This window comes from Cheilinus undulatus, linkage group 2 (genome assembly GCF_018320785.1).
Source record: "Cheilinus undulatus linkage group 2, ASM1832078v1, whole genome shotgun sequence".
NCBI classification, from domain to species: domain Eukaryota; kingdom Metazoa; phylum Chordata; class Actinopteri; order Labriformes; family Labridae; genus Cheilinus; species Cheilinus undulatus.
This window is the reverse complement of record NC_054866.1, coordinates 23,602,747-23,624,217: the sequence shown is the minus strand read 5'-3', so window position 1 is coordinate 23,624,217 and position 21,471 is coordinate 23,602,747. Positions and strand designations below refer to the sequence as shown.

The 21,471-nt window shown below is 37.7% G+C and overlaps 2 protein-coding genes across 3 annotated transcripts; one reads left to right on the top strand and one right to left on the bottom strand.

Annotated features, from left to right (window-relative positions):
- Positions 1-5,942: 5,942 nt before the first annotated feature.
- Positions 5,943-10,987, bottom strand: LOC121525461 (ion channel TACAN-like). 2 transcript variants are annotated; one of them, XM_041811490.1, is made up of 12 exons: positions 10,865-10,987; positions 9,463-9,581; positions 9,161-9,277; positions 8,997-9,056; positions 8,790-8,885; positions 8,607-8,696; positions 7,548-7,613; positions 7,348-7,409; positions 7,162-7,254; positions 6,953-7,017; positions 6,590-6,658; positions 5,943-6,306 (listed from the first exon to the last, which is right to left on the bottom strand). In XM_041811490.1, exons 1-12 carry the CDS (start codon positions 10,880-10,882, stop codon positions 6,193-6,195), a joined length of 969 nt encoding a protein of 322 aa, XP_041667424.1. In that variant the 5' UTR covers positions 10,883-10,987; the 3' UTR covers positions 5,943-6,192. The 2 variants fall into 2 exon arrangements, with proteins under 2 accessions (XP_041667424.1, XP_041667414.1); XM_041811480.1 differs by lacking the exon at positions 10,865-10,987 and adding an exon at positions 9,861-10,059.
- Positions 10,952-20,881, top strand: gdpd1 (glycerophosphodiester phosphodiesterase domain containing 1). Its single transcript, XM_041811502.1, has 11 exons — positions 10,952-11,135; positions 11,818-11,967; positions 12,206-12,248; positions 12,433-12,568; positions 15,943-15,988; positions 16,175-16,296; positions 16,640-16,729; positions 17,044-17,177; positions 17,822-17,881; positions 18,552-18,603; positions 19,086-20,881. Exons 2-11 carry the CDS (start codon positions 11,832-11,834, stop codon positions 19,218-19,220), a joined length of 954 nt encoding a protein of 317 aa, XP_041667436.1. The 5' UTR covers positions 10,952-11,135; positions 11,818-11,831; the 3' UTR covers positions 19,221-20,881.
- Positions 20,882-21,471: the final 590 nt, after the last annotated feature.

Sequence of the window (21,471 nt, the reverse complement as noted above, 5' to 3'; positions counted from 1 at the left end):
TTATTTAAAAAATGAAGATGTGTAGCATTTTAAGATGAATGCCCTCGAGCACAAAGTCTGCTAAAATTAAGCGCATTAAGGTTTTAATTTCTGCCTTCACGTGTCTCGACATGGACCGGTCTGCTGGGGCATTACCTAATGTCACAGCACGCACGTGGGAGAAGCCTCTCCGGCTGAAAAGTGTGAGAGTAAACCTGTGCTACGTCCACTCTGCTCAGTATGTAACCTGCCTAAAAAAATGCGCGTCGAGGTGCAGCAGGCGAAGGGTCATGGTTATGTAATGAATCCAGCAGAACAGACAGGGACAGACTGTAAGGCAGCCTCATCAAACATGTCCTCCTCCACAGTTACAAGGATAAACTCTGCATAACAACCTGCATGGTCAGCAATTCTGTAGACTTCATGGGAAGAAGTCAGATGCTAAAAGACAGTAAAAGTAGCAATATTCAGTGATAAATATATTTAAGAAATAATAATAAATTACTGTATGTACCTTATCTATGTGAAAGTTTGTACTAGTTCACAACATTTCAGAGAAAATTTAGTTATTAACAATTAAGAATTACGCCGTTATGTATAAAGAAAGCTTCTAAATATTGGGCCAATGACGTGCAGCAAGTTTTAAAGTTTCCGGCTGTTTTAATATCTAAAAGGAGTGAATATTATAAAGATTCAGACTAATCCCTTTCACTTATGCCATTTTCACTGCCCTAGTCTAAATTTTCAGGTTTCAATCAACTTTGAGAGAATATTGGGGCAATTTAGGCAAAAATGTCAATGTGTGTAACCAAAACAAATTGGTACCAAAAAACTCAACTTTTTTTTTTTTAAAAAGGTGAAAATTCCAACTAAACACTCTATAAACTAGGCTGGCATCATTTTACGTTAGTACTGTTGAATGTGATGAATGTCTTGAACAATTACTGTTTTGTGTATTTTTGATAGTTTGGGAAATCTTTCAAGTCCGGTTGACCTAAAATATCAAGGTGGTGTAACCACCATTCAAGGAGCCATTTCATTAATATTTTTCAAAAAGACATTTTCAAAGGAAATTATGTCACAGAGATAAACATCTGATGACCATAACTGGTACATCTCAAGATTGGTATCTCTGATTAAAATCTGATATAATTGGACATTTCTAGGGCATGGTAAGGAAGGTCAATGATCATATGCCAAATGGCAATGACCCAAGAAAAATGTCTATATTTCATGATCTTTGGAAAAAAGCTATTATGTACATTAAAAGTAATCTCTGATATCTTTATACCAAGACCACAAGCTTCGATAGATGTCCGTAATAATGTCTGTTAAATTTGAGTTTAGAGTGAGTGTAACTGGTTACACCATTTGACACCCATTAAAAAATCCATATTTTATCAATAATCAGAACTTTGTGACACTGATTTAAGCTGTAATAACAACAAACTTGCTATTTAGAACTATTTTCAAGACTAAATCACCATATTTAAAAAAAAATGGGATTTATTCACAACTTTATTATCTGATTTCTGTCAGGCTAAGATTAAAAAAAAAATTATTGACTAACCTATTGACTAACTAAGCTGTCTACTGCCCATACTAATGCTATGTTTGACCATACTAGTTCAGAGACTGATGATACAGTTTGTAGTTGTCTTATCAGATCTGCCCCTGTACGTCTTGGAGACTGAGGTGAAGGATGGAGAGGGGCTGTTAGCTGATCACCACCAGTTGGATCAGATGGTGGGAAAGGCTATCAGACAGACCCGGTAATCCTAAACAGGTTGTGAAAGTGAACTGAGATCATCAGGTGGAGGTCCCTGCCTAAAAAGGTTTTTCAACTCCCATCCATATAAGAAGTTTTGTGCTACTTGGGGGAGGTTGGGGACATGGAGACCAAGTGGTCCATATAAAGCTTCCATATTGGGAGTGGTTTCATCAAGAGGACCGTTGAAGCCTGTCATGATGACAGCCTAAAAACCCACTGGTGAAGAAGGAGGTTTTTTGGACGTGGCCTACTCTGGGGTCTTTGAAAGCAGCAGACAGGATGTAATGGCATGGGGTTGGATGGGGTGGTGGTTTGGCAGTTGTAGAAACAAAAACCTTGGTGCGGGATGAATTTTATTGAGAGAACTTTTAGGGTTCTCCAAGGATGTTCTGGAAAACCGTCAGACAATGAGATTAAAACAGGGATTGGCTCAGGGCGTTTTCAGCAGGAGTGGAGAACTCTGGACTCTTGACCCAAAGAACACTTTGAGGAACTCTTTAATCTACATGAAGAAGTCCTACAAACATGTCCCTCAAGGGATCATGTGGGGAGTACCTTGGGAATATGAACCCTGGGGCTGTTGCTGTGGGCCATCCTGTCTCTCATAGTAAAAGTCATGGCTGTGACCAAAATCACTCCCTATTCACTATATAGTGCACTCTATATAGAGAATACACCATTTTGTATTGGCTCCGAATTCTGAGTGAGTATTGTTATTCACTATGTAGTGCACTCATTCTGTCCCACAATGCATTGTGAAGAGTAGTGAAAAGCTAATGGTGTGAAAAGTAGTGAATTGCTCAGTAATATTTACCATCAAGCGTTTTGGTTGCTGCTCTCAAACATGATGGGCAAATGAGAGAAGCACAGGAAAACATATTAAAATATTTTTTATGCTTTTTTGTTTGGTTGGTTTTAACCAAAGTATTTAATCTGTAGGAAAATGTTAAGGATATAAAATGAAGTAACTTTTTCCCCCTCTGATGATAACAAGACATGATAACATCATATTTACGCAAAATTAAGTGATGATTCAATGGTAAACTTCTACTTTTTTACCACTAAAGTCACAAAACTGTTTTTCTATTGGCATTTTTATTTTGTGAAAATATGCAACGTTCAGTATCAGTTTTCAGTGAAATTCTATCGTTACTTTTGATCCTCAGCTGTTGTCATGGAAATCTATGAGCTGTTGTTGCTAAATGTTTTAATTGGGAGATGGCGATGATGTCAAATCATTTTTGTGTTTTGTAGTTGAGTCCACTATAAAGTCCACTATATGCTGCTCACTATATAGTGGATAGGGAGTAGTGAATAAGTGTGTGGTTTCAGACACAGCCTATGTCTGCAACCTTGGTACTAGTCAGACACATTCCTGGTGCATGTTGGCCCTGCCAGGACTGTCCCATGTAGGTGATTCTGTATGTGATTTTCACTGATCACACCAAAAGATGTGAGTTCAAGCCAACTATTTTTGTTGTCAGATAAGTTTGTCAATGAATAAATAAATGACAAAACAAATATATAAAATCAGTTCAGTTGATTTTTTTGAATATTCTGTGTGATATCATTATCAGATTCTTAAACATGGCCTTTACCCACATAAGAACAACATGGTCAGGTGGTGTAACCGCTCTGTGTCAATTGGTGTAACCACTGTTTTCATTAAAATATTAAAATATACAGAAAAAGGAATATGGCAGGGAAAAAACTATTCTATCACAAGGGGATCAAAGGGTTTTTAATTTTTTTTTGCAAAATTTGCCACCAGTTATTCAGAAAATGGAGATTTATTAAGGCACAGGTCCCCAGCTCAGTATTACAAAATTGCTTTAAATTTAAGGTTCTTGGATAAAATCTATTTTCATGTGATATTTAAGGGTGAGTTACTTGTTTACCTGAGTAGCTTTGAATAAACCATAGGTATATAAAATATGAAATAACTGCAATTCTTTTATGGTTACACCATTTGACATTTCAGCTAATTTTAGTCTAACTTTTTGACAAAAAATGCAAAAAATGTATTTTAAAGTACCTGGAACTAACCAAAATACAAAATTTACATTCTGAAAAACCAAATGCATGCTTTAAAAACTAGTTTTTGGGGATTTTTTTTCACCCTGCCAACCCTTGTTTGTCATGGACCCATTTACAGTATCTATGAAAAGTATTTCCCTCCCTCCCAGTTTATTATAAATCAGTTACAGTCAATATAATTATAATTTGGCTTTTTTGACAAAAAAAGTCATCTTTGGCTGCAGTCACATTACTGAGTCTGGTAGGTCTCAATCAGGTTTTTACACCTTGCCACTGCAATTTTACTCAATTCTTCTTTGCAAAAATGCTAAAGTTCTGTCATGTTGCACATGGATTTGGCATCTACAGTCCATTTCAAGTCCAGCCACAAATTCTCTATTGGCTCTGGGTTTTGACTCGGCCACTGCAGCACATTCACCTTGTTGCCTTCAAACCATCTCCCTTTTGCTGTATGCTTCAGGTCATTGTCTTACTGAAAAATAAATCTTCTCCCAAGCAATAGTTCTCTCGCAGACTGAATAAGATTGTACTCCATGATTTCCCTATAATTTGCAGCATTCGTTTTACCCTATACCTTTAGAAGCTTTCAAGGGCTGGCTGCTGAGAAGCATCCCAACAGCATGATGCTGCCACCACAGTGCTTCACAGTTGGGATGGTGTGTTTGGGGTGATGTGCAGAGTTCGGTGCTCACCAATCATAGCTTCTTGCCTGATGGCCAAAAAAGTCCCATTTTGGTCTCATCAGACCAAAGAATTTTCTTCCACATGCCTTTTGGTGAACTAGTCTAAATTTTATGAGTTTTCTTCAACAGTGGCTTCCTCTTTGCCATTCTCCCATGAAGCTTTGACTGACAAAGAACCCAGGCAACATTTGCTGTATGTTGAGTCTCTCCCATCTCACCTGCTGAAGTTTGTAATTCCTTCAGAGTAACCATAGTTGTCCTTGTGGCCTCTCTCACTAGTCTCCTTCTTGCACAGTCGGTCATTTTGTGAGGATGACCTGATCTAGGCAGGTGGACACATGTGCCATATTCCTTCCATTTCTTGATGATGGATTTAACTGAGCTCCAGGGGATGTTCAGTGTCTTGGAAATGTTTTTGTATTCATCTCCTGACTTATATTCTTCTATGAACTTCTCTCAGTGTTCTTTTGTCCTCATAGTGGGATGGTAGCAAGGAATACTGATTAACAAGTGATTGGACCTTCCAGCCACAAGTGTCTTTATACTATAATGAGTTGAGACACATTCACTGCTCTCAGGTGATCCCCATTTCACTAATTGAGACTACTAGCACCAGTTGGCTGGACCTCTTAATTAGGTCAGTAACTTTAAAGGTGGTGAATATTTAACCAGTCACTTATTTTACCTCACACATTTTTGTATAATTACCTTCGCCAAGGAGGTTATGTGATTGGGTGGGTTTGTTTGTTCATTTGTTCGTTTGTTAGCAACATAACTCAAAAAGTCATGGACGGATTATCATGAAATTTTCAGGAAATGTCAGAAATGGCATAAGAAAGAACTGATTAGGATCACCGTCTGGATCCAGGAATGATTTTTAAAGGATTCTTCACTATTGGGAGATAAGGCTAACGGTGGAGGTCTGCGCTCTCCGAGTGCTTTTCTAGTTGACATTACTTTGTAGAAATCTGTTTTTACTTTGACATCAAGGATTTTTTTTTTGTTTTTGTTCAAATTTTTTGTCAAAAAAGCCAAATTATACAGACAATGATTGATTTATAAAAATCAATAAAGGGGTAAAACATCCAAGGGGATGAATACTTTTTATAGACACTTTAAGTATCAATAACCTTGCCAGATAAGATGAGCTTTTATAGTTTGATGTAATACTTTTGGCAAAGTTAATTCTCTAAATGCTAGTTGAATCTCTATCTGTCAGTGTCCTATTAAGTGCTTTACATCGATGGATTTCATGATGTAGCAGCTGTCTGGGTGGAGATCATTTGAATTCCTTTAGACTGCTTGAATTTTTACAACACTGAATCATATTTTACAAGTTCATTATTTTTTTCCATCACTGCAAGGAAACTCACATTTAAATACCCCAACCACCTTAATTTTTAAACAGAGAACAGCCTAAAAATAAAGAAAGGACTGCTTTAAAAATCAACTTAGACACATGAAGGCACAAATCTAAAATTATGGACTTTATTTAATGTTTTGTCTAATACTGTAGGACTAATTTAACACATGTATGATAGAGAATGATTTAACCATTAAAGTTGATTGATCAGTAATAACAGTCATTTGTATGCATGCAGTGTTCATGTTTAATGGCATCCAAACTGTCAAAGACAGAAATTATAAATTGATATACTTGTATTGGGACAGGAGTAGTTGAGAGAATGTTTTCAGACATGTTGGCTTTTTTATTAGTACATATCACAGACTCTTTGCTTTCTGATTCCTGCTTTTCATCTTCTGACGGACCACGGCCACAGTAGTAGAGAAGTTTCCAATGAACAGAACGAGGAAGCAAACACCACACACCAAAACCTGGCGTCACATGGAGCACAGACAACAGTATATGAATCAGACTATTTTTCACTTTAAGATTTATTTGGGGGGGGGTGGGTTTGGTAGTCAGCAGTAATGTGGAGTGATGTTCAAACATCCTGTTTTCACAATGGACGTACACCCAACACCAACAAAATGAAATGCAGACTCTCAGTAATACTTGTGTACATTGATCAATGACAAGATTAAAATGGATCTAAAACAGGTATACAAGTAAGATCAAGCTGACATATTCAAACTCAATGACTACAAATGCACTGACCTGCCATTCCTTACAGTCTGGGAGCTGAGCCATCCTGAAGAGAGAGAGGCCATTGAAGAGCTGCCAGAACTACAAGACAAAACATAAGGGCTCAAATGGTTATTTTGTTAACAGTGAATGGATGCAGTTTGTGACAACACAAAACACAAAGACATGCCAAAGATTAAGCTGTCATCAGGTTTAGCAAAGACCTAAACACAATCTTAAATGAGGCTTAAACAGCAGATTAATATTGAGTCTGGAATGACATCAACATTTCTTATCTGTTGTCCCAGTCTAAACCATGACGCAGCATTAACTGTAATGCAATCTAACCAGTAGTAAAGGGAAATGTCTCAAGTTCAAATCACTGACTGTACTCACATGACCAAAAAAGAGGAAGGGTAAAAGAAACGTCAGCCCTTTCCACATCCACGACTGAAATCCCTCTAAAAAAAAACATTCTTTTAAACTCCCAACACTGACAGGGCACTTTTATATGCTTTCAACATTTTTATATAATTTTCAAATATGATATGCTTAGTTCAGGGTGTTTGTATTCTGTGTCCTTGGTGTGTTTCAGTGTATCTCACCCACGGTCAAATCCATGTTGTGTCTTTCTCCCAGGGCTCGTAGCCTGTATAGACAGCCACTCTGATAATAGCACTGCAGACACTGAACAAAACCTGTGAGTGCCACATGAAAGAATCACTCATTAGGCTTCGCTTTGATTTAGAAAAACAGCAGTCCATGAATGTGTCTTGAGTACTTATTCTTACTTTGGTACAAGGAGTAGGCAAGGAACTGGTTCCTGAATATCTTGTACAGGTTCCCATCTGGCCTTTTGTGAAAGAAGAGGTTTGTTTTTAAGGGAAAAGCTCTGGTTTAAAAGTTATAAATCTTTATTGAACAGAAATGGTCATTTTTTAATCTTTAAATGAGTTACATCAGAATCAGTGTTCTTTTATTCTCTACTTACCATGTAAGCATGACACCGGACAAAAAGGCTGAGATGTAATGATGAAAAACCCACCAGCCTTTAATTCTATAATGGGGGAAATATTTTATGGCATATTTAGATTGTGTATTTTAAACTAAAAAAGGCAGTGACCTTTGCCTTTTATTCAGCAAAATATCAGCTGATGTTAAAGTGCCTTTAAAAAAAAGTTTTCACCACCATGAATGTACCTGAGTGCAGTCAGTGAGTCTCAAGTGATTGTAGTATAAAGACACCTGTGTCTGGAAGGTCCAGGCTGGTTCAGTATACCTGGCTACTCCGTGGTCTGATGAGACCAAAATAGTTCTTTTTGGTCATCAGGCAAGACACTATATTTGACAGATACCAAATTCTGCACATCATCACAAATGCCAGCTTCCCACTGTGAAGCACAGTGGTGGCAGCATCATGCTGTGGGGATGTTTCTCAGCAGCCGACCATGAGAGGCTTGTAAAGGTAGAGGGTAAAATGAATGCGGCAAAATATAGGAAAATCCTGGGGTACAATCTTATTCAGTCTGCAAGAAAACTCTAGTTTGAGAAAAGATTTATTTTTCAGCAAAACAATCATCCGAAGCATGGAGCGAAAGCTACACAGAAACAGTTTAAAGACAACATAGTGAATGTTTTGGAGTGGCGGAGTCAAAGCCCAGACCTCTATCCAATGGAGAGTTTGTGGCTGGACTTGGAAAGGGTTGTACATGCCAGATCCATGTGCAACCTTACAGAGCTTGAGAAGTTTTACGAAGAAGACTTTAATAAAATTGCAGTCTCCAGATGTGCAAGCCTGATCGAGATCCACACACACTCAGTGCTGTGATTGCAACCAATGAAAGGGGGTGAATATTTATGCAGTCACTTTGACATTAAAGACTTTTTTGTCCAAAAAGTAAAATTTTATTGGGCATGAATGGTTTGAAAAATCAATAAAAGAGTAAAACATCAGAGTGGGTGAATACTTTTCATAGGCACTGTATATTCTGACAATATGTTTGTGGAGTTTTGCATTTTTGAGTGGGTATTGCGGGTGTGTTGGACTGACCTGGAGCCGTTGGTGATGAGGATACTCTCTCTGATGGTTAACGTGCAGTAGTACCACACAAGCAGGAAATTGAGGATTGCATCAAGAAATCTTAAGTCAAGGGCAAACAAATAAGGGTTGTAGTTAGACCAATAGTAAATGCAGGGACTGTGATCAATTTTCTGCAAATGCTTGTGCATTCACCTGTAGCTCTCAAAGAAAACACACATGAAGGAGAACAGCAGCAGGAGCACTGTGGTGTACAGCTTAAACTTCTCATACTCATCTTTGTAGGCAAATCTAAAAGGAGATGACAAATTGAGGTTTCATTATACATATATTTGACCATAAATATCATACAAAGATGGGTCTTGATTTGGTTATGTGATGGCCATAATGATCACTGCTCACTTTGACTGCTTGCTGAGAAGGGTGACATTTACATTTCCAAGGACAAGACTCAGGTACAACCTGTGGCAGAAAACAACAGTCTGATCATTATGTTAACTTTATGAAGGTAATATATGTATATCTACTGTTTTTAAGGATGTTTTGAATCAAATCATAGGCATAACCCATTTTTCTTTGGCAGGAAAGCCTCCATTTCAAAGAAGGAGTTTGGACGTGTCTTTATTTTCGCTTTTATTTCCTTCAGTGTTGTTGCATCTTCCTCTGATGGTCCTGTGCTGCATCTGATGGATGATACAAGTGCAACACAGTTCTGCATCACTTGCACAACATGACATGTCTCGGTGCCCATGTGGGAGGTTGAGATGGTTCACTCTGAACATAACAGTGTTTCTATGTATTTGTGTGCATGTGTGTCCTGTAGCAGTTGTTTAATGTGGCTCAAACCTTAATCTCTGCTTTTTCTTACCTTTTCACTTGATGGACCACCTCTTTCAGTCTTTTGCGTTGATGGGAAATGGAAGAAGAGCAACTTTTTTGGAGTTTGGATATTTCATCCAGTTTCTGTATGTACAGCCTGTGGGTCTCCTAAAAGACACAATTGTGTTGAACATGAGTTTACCAGATGAAGTTCAACTGCTTGAAAATGGCGGATCTAAATCTTGAGTGCAACACATATCTGATAAGAAACAAGGCAGCTACATGAGGGCTGAGGGTTTTACGCAGATTACAGACATAGACTTTGAGACATTTCTATATTTTGTTGTAGTAACACAAAAGCAGGTAAACGATATGTGAAAAGGGATTTAAAGAGCTGTGATATGTGGATAGTGTGACATTGTCAGCTGTTTGAAATCTATCTCTTACCTGAAGTTGTTGATACTCTTCCTCCAGACATTTCCACTCCTCAAGAATGTTCGTTAGATTATGGGCCATTTTCTGAAACCTTCAACTACACTGGCCGCAAACCCAGAACTCCTTCAAAGAAAGCCTAATGTGGCTTTTTAATTGTTTAACTTCCAAGAAAAGACCTGCACAGATCGTTATGTTCACGTATTTCTCTTCAGGGTGTGTATCACATCTCCATAGACAGTTTATTGCATAAGGTGAACTTTGACTTCTTCGAATATGCAAGATTTTTACTTGGACATTGTTCTGTGTATGCTTTCTGGTTATCACATTGTTTACCCATAACCCACAAGCTAAAATCTAGTTTTAGTAGTTATTCTATGCAATGCCATGACTAGAAGTTTCATCTTCACATGGCTGTGTGTCACACTACTCTCGTGTTTAGTAGATGTTGCTTTTAGGTGTAATTTTCTGCCATCATGTGTAGTGTATAGGTTGATCTAGCTGCCCTTTAGCAGCATCTGGTGGATGAAAATATAGTAAAGTCAGCTTATTTTACTTTTGAGGTCAGTGTTAGGTGAATGTTAAGACTGTTGTAACTGGATATCTAAAAAAATCACATATAGTCAGATTTTTTTCCCTCAAAAAATGTATTTAGATTTATTGATTTCAAAGTTTGGTCTCATAATGAAAAGTATGTGCTCAGGATTTCAGTGCAATGGTAAATTTCTCTTTGACGATTTTTTTTTCATTGTAGGCTATGAGTAAATGGCCATTGCTTTTTCCTTAAATCAAAACAGAAAATTTGGTCGACCTCTAAATGTCTTAACAATGTGTAAAAAAACAATAAGTAGGAAGTGATGCATCGTTAAAGCGTGGTCTTTAAAGGACAATTCTGTTATTTGTATTGGTAGGCTGGCAAAGTGGTAAAAATGTACGCCAGGGAGAAAAATATTCTTCCACCTAGTATCTTTCAACTGAAATGTTACATATTACATTTTATTCTGAAGGCGTGAACTTACGGAAGCGCCGTCGTTCATGCATTTCGCTGGAGCACACGACAGCGCATGCGTGCATAACAGACAGCGGCCGGTTTATGTATCGTCAGACAGTTGTGTTGTGCGAAGGGGACCATTGAGGCTGTAGAGGAGGGAGCAGTGCTAGTGTGTAGTTTATCTTCGTATCGAGTGTCTTGCAACTGGATCCCTGGACACTACAGGAATCATACGACGGCAACGTAGGCCAGTCTTAACGGAGAGAGAACAGAAAAACCTGATCAATTTAATGACAAAGGTGGGATTTCATCTTTCGACCTCAGCTAACGTTAGCCTCAATATGCTAATTTGGCTAGTAGGTGAGATACTGCTAGTAAGCTTGTTATGTTATTGTGTTGTTTTCACATGTTGTAGCTTTATGTTTCCAGAAGGTAAGATGACTATGACATACAAATTGTGTATCATCTTTATGGGAGCATTTCTACCGACTAAAAACACGAAAACTGAAACTGTTTCACCAGACATGAATGACAAACAAACACGATACTGTTACTGCTAATATCTAAGGTAGTTGTGAAGCTGATTTTCTAGACTTAAAAAACGAATATATAATGACGCATCCTTTCCCTTACCATCTGCCATAGTGCTTGTATGGTTGCTTTACACGTAAATTTAGAGTAATTCCTCAAAAGGGGTCCTGTATTTAGAATATTATGAATTAGGAATTTGAATAAATTATGGGTCATATTTACATAGTTCAAAGACTTGATGTCTCTTTATTTACCATCCTAAATGAAGTAGCTGAATTTGGGATAAGTAGGCTTCTTTAAGACCTAACCTGTGTCATTTCCAGTTTTACTAGTTTTCATTGTAATTAACTACGATCTGTATGTTGGTGAAAATGCAGACACAGCTTTTTAGTTTGTCAAATTGTGTTTCACTGTTGACATAACTCTCAGTTTGTTATGTTTGTTTTCCAGCTGTCTGTCAGAAGATGTGTGCTGCTGTGTATGTCCTGTCGACAGTAACGGGCTACATGCTCACCTCTGCTCTCCTGCTGAAATGCCCGACTCTTCTGCACCGGAGGAAGCGAGAGACTTTCCTCAGCAGGCATATCTCCCACCGTGGAGGTGACTCACTCCTTCTAATGTCAGCGATTTATCATGTTTGTTTTTCATCACCCTGTATTTGTGAAATTACGTAATCGGGTTTGTCAAATGATGTAAATATTGGTTTTGGTTGTACTGCAGTGTATTTATCTCAGGGCTTTCATCAGGCTGTTGACCAGTGTCCTACCTGTACTCTTTATAATAATGCAAATATAAAGAAATCCCCACACCCAGCTTTGTGTTTGCTTTTGTGTTTCAGGAGCAGGTGAAAACCTGGAGAACACTATGGCAGCTTTCAAGCAGTGAGTAGGAACTGTAATCACAGTGACAAAGCTTTATTGCCATTTTATTTTTACACATACTAGTGAAATGATACCGGCGCTTGAACTTGTAATAATGATAGACACGAGGAACAACATTTGTTGGATTATTAAATTCTTTCATGTGTGGTGATAAATCAAAACTACTGTGTGTTGCTTCATCTAGTGCTGTGGATATTGGCACTGACATGCTGGAGTTGGATTGCCACCTGACAAAAGATGAAGAGGTTGTGGTTTCACACGATGCCCATTTGCGGCGGTCTACCGGCATCAATGCCTATATCTGCGACAGGACCTATGCTGTGAGTTATTGCTCTGCGGTTACTCTTTAGCCCTTTTTCTTTATCTGACAGAGAAATAACCACGTCTTTACCATTTTTAAACAGTTTTAGTACTATGGATTGCTTGGCTGTCCCCTTTCCCTTTTCTTGGAAATTGACGCAAAACATTTTAATTATCAAAAAACTTTTATTATTTATTTTGCACTCTGCAATTGTGTCATTTTGGACCTCTAGTACCGCAGTAAAGCTGCTTTTTTATTGGTGGGTTCCTTGAAGTTATGTTTCATAGCATCAATAAAGACTGTGAAGAAGAAGGCTGCGAGCTATTAAACACTGAAGGAACTATGAGAGAATAAAACATTTTAACAACAATCAAGGATTCACTTTGCTGAGTTACATCGTCAGATATACTTTTTCTTTGTTAAAAAGAAAAACTGCAAAGAGCATCTTTTGCAAGTTATAACATAGAGCTCAACAGCTCCAACAATAATCAATTTAGAAAAAAAAACATATCAATAACACAGTTACATATTGTGTTTGTGTGCTAATGGGGAAACAACATTGATTGATCATGTGCCTCACTCATATGAGGTCTGTACTAAGTCACCAGATAAATCACATGCATGATGAACTTTGGCCTGATTACAAAAAAATACATCCTACAGATCTTTGTAAGGCAGCAGACTGATTGTTGTTCAATTTGTTCTTAACATGTAAGGTGCTGATAATTTTTTATGTGGTAGAATAAATGCATCGTTTTTGAGTGTAAAAGAGAACAACCAAGCGTTACAGTCATGGACAAAAGTATTGGTACCCCAGGAATTTTTTCCAGAAAATACACCATTTCTCCCAGAAATGGTTGAAATTACAAATGTTTTTGGTATACGCATGTTTATTTCATTTATGTGCATTGGAACAACACAAAAAAACCAAAACAGAAGAAAAAAGCCAAAATTGACATAATTTTACGCAAAACTCAATAATGGGCCGGACACAATTATTGGCATCCTTTTAAAATTGTGGGTAGATCATTTTATTTCAATCATGTGATGCTCATTTAAACTCACCTGTGGCAGTAACAGGTGCTGGCAATCTAAAAATCACACCTGAAGCCAGTTAGAATGTATAAAAGTTGACTCAACCATTGTGTTGTGAGCCTGTGTGTGTCACACCAAGCATGGAGGAGAGAAAGAAGAGCCAAGAATTTTCTGAGGACTTAAGAAGCAAAATTATAGAAAAATATGAACAATCTCAAGGTTTCTAGACCATCTCCACAGATCCTGAAACTCCTTTGTCCACTGTGTGTAATATAATCAAGAAGTATGTAACCCATGGAACTGTGGCTGATCTCCCTGGACGTGGACGGAAAAGAAAAACTGACAGAAGAATGCAATGCAGGATAGTTGGAACGGTGGATAAACATCCTCAGTCAACTTCCACACAAATTCAGGCTGTCCTGCAGACTCAGGGTGCAAAAGTGTCAGCTCGGACCGTACGTTGTCATCTGAATGAGATGAAGCGCTATGGCAGGAGACCGAGGAGAACCCCACTGCTGACAAACAGACATAAAAAAGCCAGACTTGAGTTTTCAAAAATGTACCTGAGTCAGCCTCAATCCTTCTGGGAGAACATTTTGTGGACAGATGAGACTAAGGTAGAGCTTTTTGGAAAAGCACATCATTCTACTGTTTACAGAAAATGGAATGAGGCCTACAAAGAAAAGAACACAGTACCTACAGTCAAACATGGTGGAGGTTCAAGGATGTTTTGGGGTTATTTTGTTGCCTCTGGCACTGGATGCATTGACTGTGTGCATGGCATTATGAAATCTGGAAACTATCAAAAGATTTTTGGCCGCAATGTAGGGCCTAGTGTTAGAAAGCTGGGTCTGCGTCAGAGGTCATGAGTTCCAGTTGGACAATGATCTGAATCATACCTCAAAAGCACCAAGAAATTGTTGGAGACAGAGTGCTGGAGAGTTCTGAAATGGCCAGCAATGAGTCTGGATCTAAATCCCATTGAACACCTATGGAGAGATCTAAAAATTGCAGTTGCAAGAAGGCACCCTTCAAATCTGAGAGACCTGGAGCAGTTTGCAAAAGAAGAGTAGTCCAAAATTCCAGCTGAGAGGTGAAAGAAGCTTGTTGATGCTTATAGGAAGCGATTGGTTTCAGTTATTTTCTCCCAAGGGTGTGCAACCAAAGATTAAGTTGAGGGTGCCAACAATTTTGTCCAGCCCATTTTTTTGAGTTTTGTGTAAAATTATGTCAATTTTGGCTTTTTTCTTCTGATATTTTGTGTTTTTTCCAATGCACATAAAGGAAATAAACATAGGTATACCAAAAACATTTGTAATTTCAACAATTTCTGGGAGAAACGGTGTATTTTCTGGAAAAATTCTAGAGGTGCCAATACTTTAGTCCATGACTGTAAATGTCATATTGTTAAAAAAATGAATTTCACAAAATTCTTAAATATATTAACCTTGCAAAGCAGATGGATACACACATTTTTGTGTTTCTCACTGGCGAATCCATCTTGCAAAGCTCCTGTCTGAACCATTTGGGCCCGGTTAGAAAGTGACAGGACCAATCAGCGTTGAGGGGCAGTGCTTTCAGGCGCAGCGGAGTCGTGACATAAGCAAGCAGCAACAAGAGGCCAGTGCAATTATGGGGAGACAGTAGCATGAATGCTGCTAAAGCGCCAGTTTTATCAGAACTTGATGACATTTCTTTGTTAAAAGAAGAACGAAGAACAGCAGTGAGTTGTTTCCTTTTCAAAAACGACAAAGTCATGTACTGGTATGTCTACAGTTGCCTTGGTTCACGTTATGCAGTTCTGTATGGAGTTTACTCCTTCGGTACAGGCGCAGCTTGGTAGCGGCTACGTCATTTGTTTTGTTGCTGCCTGTAAAGATGTGACGGACAAAACGTTCATCCAATCACCCTCTGAGTTTTTTTTTTTAAATGCTCCACCCTTTCCCAATCGCTGTCTATGAGTGGTTTTCCAGATGGATGTGTGAAACAAATCCATCTGGTGTGCTAGGTTAAAAATATATGGAGTTTAAGATAATGTTTACAGGTTTAATTGACAATTTTCTTTTTTTCTGAATTTATAAGATTGTCAGGATTTTTCTATTTGCGTATTTTTTGAGACCATGTGATTAAAAACATATTATCTCTGTTATTTTCCCATTCATTAGTGTTGAAAAGTAGCAAAACTTTGCAAAGAAGAAATTATCTTAAGTATTGTGTGCCCTGAACTTCTATTGTTTTTGCTGTGGTATCACAGAAAGTTATATCAATATTATTTGATTAGTACTTATATTGCATAGAGTTTAACACTGGTATAGTCAAAAACCCAATTAACCATTATGCAATATGTTCCCTTTTCAGGAGCTGCCTCCGTACCTTTGCAAGCTCGGTGTAACTTTTCAGAGAGGTGAGCATCAGCGACACATACTGGTTAAACTACTGCCATTAATCTGCAGTAGAATTTATGATCACCCATGTAGAAATGTTTTAGCCACAGTTGATATTACTTGTGCTCTTGAGCATATGTGTGTTAACTTGCCATGTTGAGTATCTTCAGTTTGACTGTTTTGTTGACCTGTCCTTGTCCATGCAGAGTGTTACTGTGAGGGCGGAGAGGACAAACGCATCCCTCTTCTCAGGGACATTTTTGACGCGTTCCCCAATACGCCTGTCAACATTGACATCAAGGTCAACGACAACACACTCATCAAAAAGGTGTGGTTGTTTGGTTCTTTTTTTGGTACTTTACCCTTGAAAATGTCTTTATCCTTGTATTTCTTTTCAGTTTATATGTGTGTGTGTGTTTTTTTTTTTACTTGTGTTTCTTAAAAACAGTCTTCTTGCTTCGTGAATTGTTTGTCAAAGTTGTGCATAAATAGAAACTGTATATAAGATTAGAATCTTGAAAGATTCCACCAAATACACTTTTCAGGGCAATTTGCTCCACTGTTTCAGAAATTTTTATGAAGTTATGTAGATTTTTGATATTATCTTTAATTCACAGCTTTTTACCATGTATTTCTGCCTATTCTGTAATCACACCTCTTAATGCCGGCAGGTTTCTGAGCTGATTGTTAAGTATGACAGAGAGCATCTGACAGTATGGGGCAACGCCAGCAACCAGATTGTAAAGAAGTGTTACAAAGAGGTAAATTTTCTTGAAATTAAAACATCAGTGCACTTTTATGCCAGTCAGGTTGTAAGGGCTTCTATAAATATACTGCCAGTGTAATATTTAGCAAAGGAGACAACATAGTTGAGGTGCCACAGAAAGCAGGAATGATGCACTCCTAAATACCAGTGCTACATCTGTCAGATATAATAATTCACTGTATAGTAAATGTGATTCATCTTGTAAATCATATTTTGATTTTATACTTTTTGGGGTCTAACTACCTGCTTTTTCGTTACCTACATGTATTTAAAGCTCTCGACCCTTACTCCTATTTGTGTTGTTCTCAGAACCCACGTATTCCCGTGTTGTTCAGCTTACCAAGAGTACTGCAGCTGTTGGGTCTCTTCTACACTGGCCTCCTGCCCTTTGTTCCACTGAAGGAGCAGTTTCTGGAGATCCCCATGCCCTCTATTATTACCAAGTAAGTAAACACACATTTACACATTTACAACGTGTGTTAAATAGTGTGTTGCTTCCTGCAAAGGTAGATACCTAATAGTTTTGAAATATGCACAGGTAGATCTGCTCTTCTTCTTTGCAGCATGTCCTTAATGTCTCCGTTATCTGGGACACAGTGTTGTTTGAAAGACAACCTCCCTCAGTAATGAAATCTTTCAAGGAAGCATTCACACCCTCTGCCTGGCAAGTGTCGGTCTGTAGATCAAAAGAATCAAGGTCAACGAGAAGATTATACGGGCCAAACATTCATGAAGGATTAAAATATTTTCTTTCATAAACTCCTGTTAAGACCACTATGGTATTTTTGCGACAGAGTTAAATGTTGCTAACTATAAATGTTACTCTTGAATATTCATTGATGGATCTTTATCAATGTGTTGTGTATAATTAGCTGAATATTTTATTATCCGATTGTCTGTACATTTTTTTCCAGTCCTTCCCATTAACATTACTTTGATTAATGAATAATGATTTCCTACATGTGTAATTTGCATCAAGAGAGCATTGAGTTTTTGAGGAGGTATTTTCACTTGAACAAATGCCTTTCAAGTCTGACTGAAGTAGAACTTTTCAAACCTTTTTTTCTCTTTTACTTGACTTAAACAGACTCAGGGATCCTGAGCGCTTAACCCGGAGTCAGCGGGTCCTAACATGGCTCGCAGATACGTAAGTATCTGATTGTCTTCGTATTTAAAATCCTGCTCACCTTTTTATCTTAACACCAGAATAGTTTGTGTGCCAGCCAGTATTTTTTACTGCTAGGCTGAACTTCATGTTGTGTCATAAATGCTTTTGTGGGTGCTTGTCTTTGTTTTCTACATGCACTTCTTGACAAATAGTGAAACTTTCTTGAACTGATGGACTTTCTGGGATTTCTGATAGGGATGCTTGATATTATAGATATGATATTGGTATTTGCAGATATTAAAAGTGAAATATTATATCGGCAGATATGAACATTTCTGCTAATATTTACTACCATTATTTTGGCAGTCAAAAATCTGCCTTTATCAGCTGTAAATATTAGCCATCAGGACAAATAAGTTAGTGGTGTTTTAGGCTGGACCAACAGACCTAAGTCAGCTGAGGTCTTTTTCTTTATTCATCAACATTTATTACACTTTAATATGTGTTTTAAGGACTGAAATTTGTTCATTGTAAAAACCTAAGTAGTTTGTTTTAAGGACAAAAGTTTTAGGTCTGAGCTACATTTAAATATCAGTATCTATACTGGAATCCGCTCAAATTAATTTGCGGTAATTTCTGTTGTCTTTTATATTTTCCTTTTTTTCCAAAACAAAAAACTTGTATTTCTGTCATTCCTTTTCTTTTGCAGTTTGCTGATGAGGAAAGCACTGTTTCAGCATCTAACTGCCAGGGGAATCCAGGTAAAGCTGCTCTTACATACCTCTGTATTCTGTTTAGACATGCATGTACTCATGACAGAGTACAAATTGGATTAAGATTGAGGAAAACAAAATGTGTTTGCTTAACTATAATTAGTTGACACTTTTTTATCACTCATTTTAAAATGACTGAACTTAACCTCATTTGGCATTGTTTGTCTTTGCTCCATCTTTTTTTAATCTCCTATTATTAAGTTTTTATGCTGTGTGTAATGTTGACAAGAGCAAAGGAACATAAAATATGATTAAAATATTTTATCTTTGTTTCCTTTGCATTCAAGTTTACTGATATAAAGTCAAAGTAATTACACTTCTCTGATAAGAGCAAATATTGGGAATTTTTCAAGTTTTAAAAATAGATGAATAGCTGCTAACACCGCGGTAAGAGTACAGAAGCATTCTTTAGCATTGTCTGTTCCCCCGTCCTGTGATAAGGGTGTTCTTAACTTTGCATCTGGTTTCAGGTGTATATCTGGGTGCTGAACGACGAGGAGGACTTCCAGAGGGCGTTTGACTTGGGAGCCACAGGAGTCATGACAGATTTCCCCACCAGGCTGAAAGACTTCATGGACAGGAATGGCATTTCTAAGCCTCAGTGACCTGCCAAAATCTACCTCAGTCCCCCCACCCCCAACCACCACCAGAGTGATTATCCTTTAACCTGACTGACCTGCCAAAACCAGCCCCTCCACAGTCACCCCACTTTCACTGCATGCATTCCAGCAGGGTGACTCTTATTCAGTGTTATAGTGTAGCTCATCATGCTCTGCTTCATTGTACTTTAACACTACGCCCTGTATTTCAAGTGACACATGTATATCATTATCTCAGCTGGGTTGTGCTCTTTGTAGGTTTTTTGTACCTTAATGCACACACTCAGTTTTGTAAAATATTTATCCTTTTTACATTGCTGCTTTAAAGAACTAACACTTTTAAGGATAATTATAAAATGGGACTTAATGGCCATTGGAATATTGTGTTTGCAAGTCTTACTTATCTCAAATTTCAGTATAAAATCTGTTTTATGACTTGAAGCTACTTTTAATTGAGAAAATTGAATCTTTTTGATTGCCTTCAAGGAAAAGTATTTGTAGTATTACTGCTTTATATGTTGAGTACTGTGCCAGCAAAAATACCTGCCAATGCAGCTTAATGCCTGTCATTTTAAACAGTCTGCCAGTGACTTATACCATGCAATAATATTCTTCTACAAGCAAATACTGTTTTTTTTAAAAACAGCTAGATTCACCCAGAAATACTCTCCAGTGTGCAGGCACATCAATAAGTTGCACTGATTTGAGGTATTCACAGCTCAAACAACACTCAATTTAATTGTTGACTGCTCTGTAAAAAAACTGTATTGAGTTTTTTTAATTTCAATGTCTTTTGTACTGCTCTGCCGTGTTGTATATTTATATGTAGGTTTTTAATCTGTATTTTCCTCTTAGTTGCTGAAAAGACTGAGGCATTGTCTGTCCAATGATGAATTTGCAAGGGCATTTTTGCACAAAGTAATGCATAAGTGGTATTTTTATCGTTTGTGCAAACTTCCATAAACAGCTTTGAACTTCATGTTTAACTGACAGGAGAATTACCTAAATGTATGGGCTCTAATTTGTATTACAGGAGCACAGACATTTTGTTGATTGCTTCTTTTGCAGTGACTTGACTTTACAATGAGTTAGAGGCAACAGATCTCACGCTGTGGGTGACACAGTCTGAAAGTTTAAAGACCATTAGGATTATCATACTGCTGACATTCACTAATCCAAACTTGTGACCACACTGAGGGTCATTCATGAATGTACCATTGATTGAATGTATTGTGTGGTGTTTGGTGTTTTACAATGAGACAGCGTTGCTCCAGTGTTTTCTCTAGTCCGTAGTTTGGCATTTTGTATTGTGCAGTCATGGAGTTCAGTGGCTGAAACCTGCACTGGTGTTGGCCTGATTATTGATATTTTATCCTGTTTTGCGATCACATGTACAGCCCAGAATCATATTTATTTGACAGAGTTTTGTGACCTACCAGCCATATAACAAATCTTATTTTAATGAATATATGTGTAAGTATTTTGATTACATTGCTTGTGATGTACTGAGTGTACATTAGTTTTGCATGCCAAAATGAATAAGTGTTGTATTTTTAATATATTGTTGCTATGACAGGATGTGGGACCTGGCTACTCAGACCTATCAAATGCCTTACCCCACATGGATTGTGATTTGGTTTACAAAGAACATTTTTATCAATATCAATAAAAAATAAGAATTTTGTGTGGTTTATGTTATGTGTTATGTTATGTTACTATAAGTGAGGCTTCTCATGTTGCCTTTTGCCACTTTGTACACAACACCATCCGCAAGTAAACAGGAGGTGGCGCTGTTGTCGTTGGAAAATTAAGACGTAATGGAAACTTATTGATGCTGATCATGTTTTGTTCAGTAACACCTACCCACATAGACATTTTGGGTCACTACATCACTTCCCTGTAGAAATGTTCCCTTCGAGTTTTTACACGTACTTATCGTGCTTCATATCCTTTCAGAAAAAAAATGTGGTTTACGGTATCTATTCTAGAAATTTTAGTTAAATGTGAAAGATTCCAGCCAGTTTATTGGCCAGTCGTTTCCACGTTGGTCCAATAAGCTAAGTGTTGCTATGCTTTATCTGTCTGCTGATTGGCTGGTAAAGCTGTCAGTTATCCACCAAGACAACGGTCAGTGTGCTTTCTGACAAAGATCATCAACCCTACTGTCAAGATGTTTCACTCCTCTGCAGCATGCTAAGCTGATGTGCTGGTTAAAGTACATGTTAGCCGATGAAAAAAGGAGGTAACTTACCAGACA

Excerpts from the sequence above, each read along its gene's own strand:
- LOC121525461 (XM_041811480.1), bottom strand. The coding sequence starts at position 9,929 with ATGGCCCATAATCTAACGAACATTCTTGAGGAGTGGAAATGTCTGGAG. Across the intron at positions 8,697-8,789 it reads GTTTTCTTTGAGAGCTACAG|ATTTCTTGATGCAATCCTCA; the intron begins GTGAATGCACAA and ends CCTTGACTTAAG. Across the intron at positions 7,018-7,161 it reads CAACATGGATTTGACCGTGG|AGGGATTTCAGTCGTGGATG; the intron begins GTGAGATACACT and ends GTTTTTTTTTAG.
- gdpd1 (XM_041811502.1), top strand. The coding sequence starts at position 11,832 with ATGTGTGCTGCTGTGTATGTCCTGTCGACAGTAACGGGCTACATGCTC. Across the intron at positions 16,730-17,043 it reads TAAAGAAGTGTTACAAAGAG|AACCCACGTATTCCCGTGTT; the intron begins GTAAATTTTCTT and ends TGTTGTTCTCAG. Across the intron at positions 18,604-19,085 it reads TAACTGCCAGGGGAATCCAG|GTGTATATCTGGGTGCTGAA; the intron begins GTAAAGCTGCTC and ends ATCTGGTTTCAG.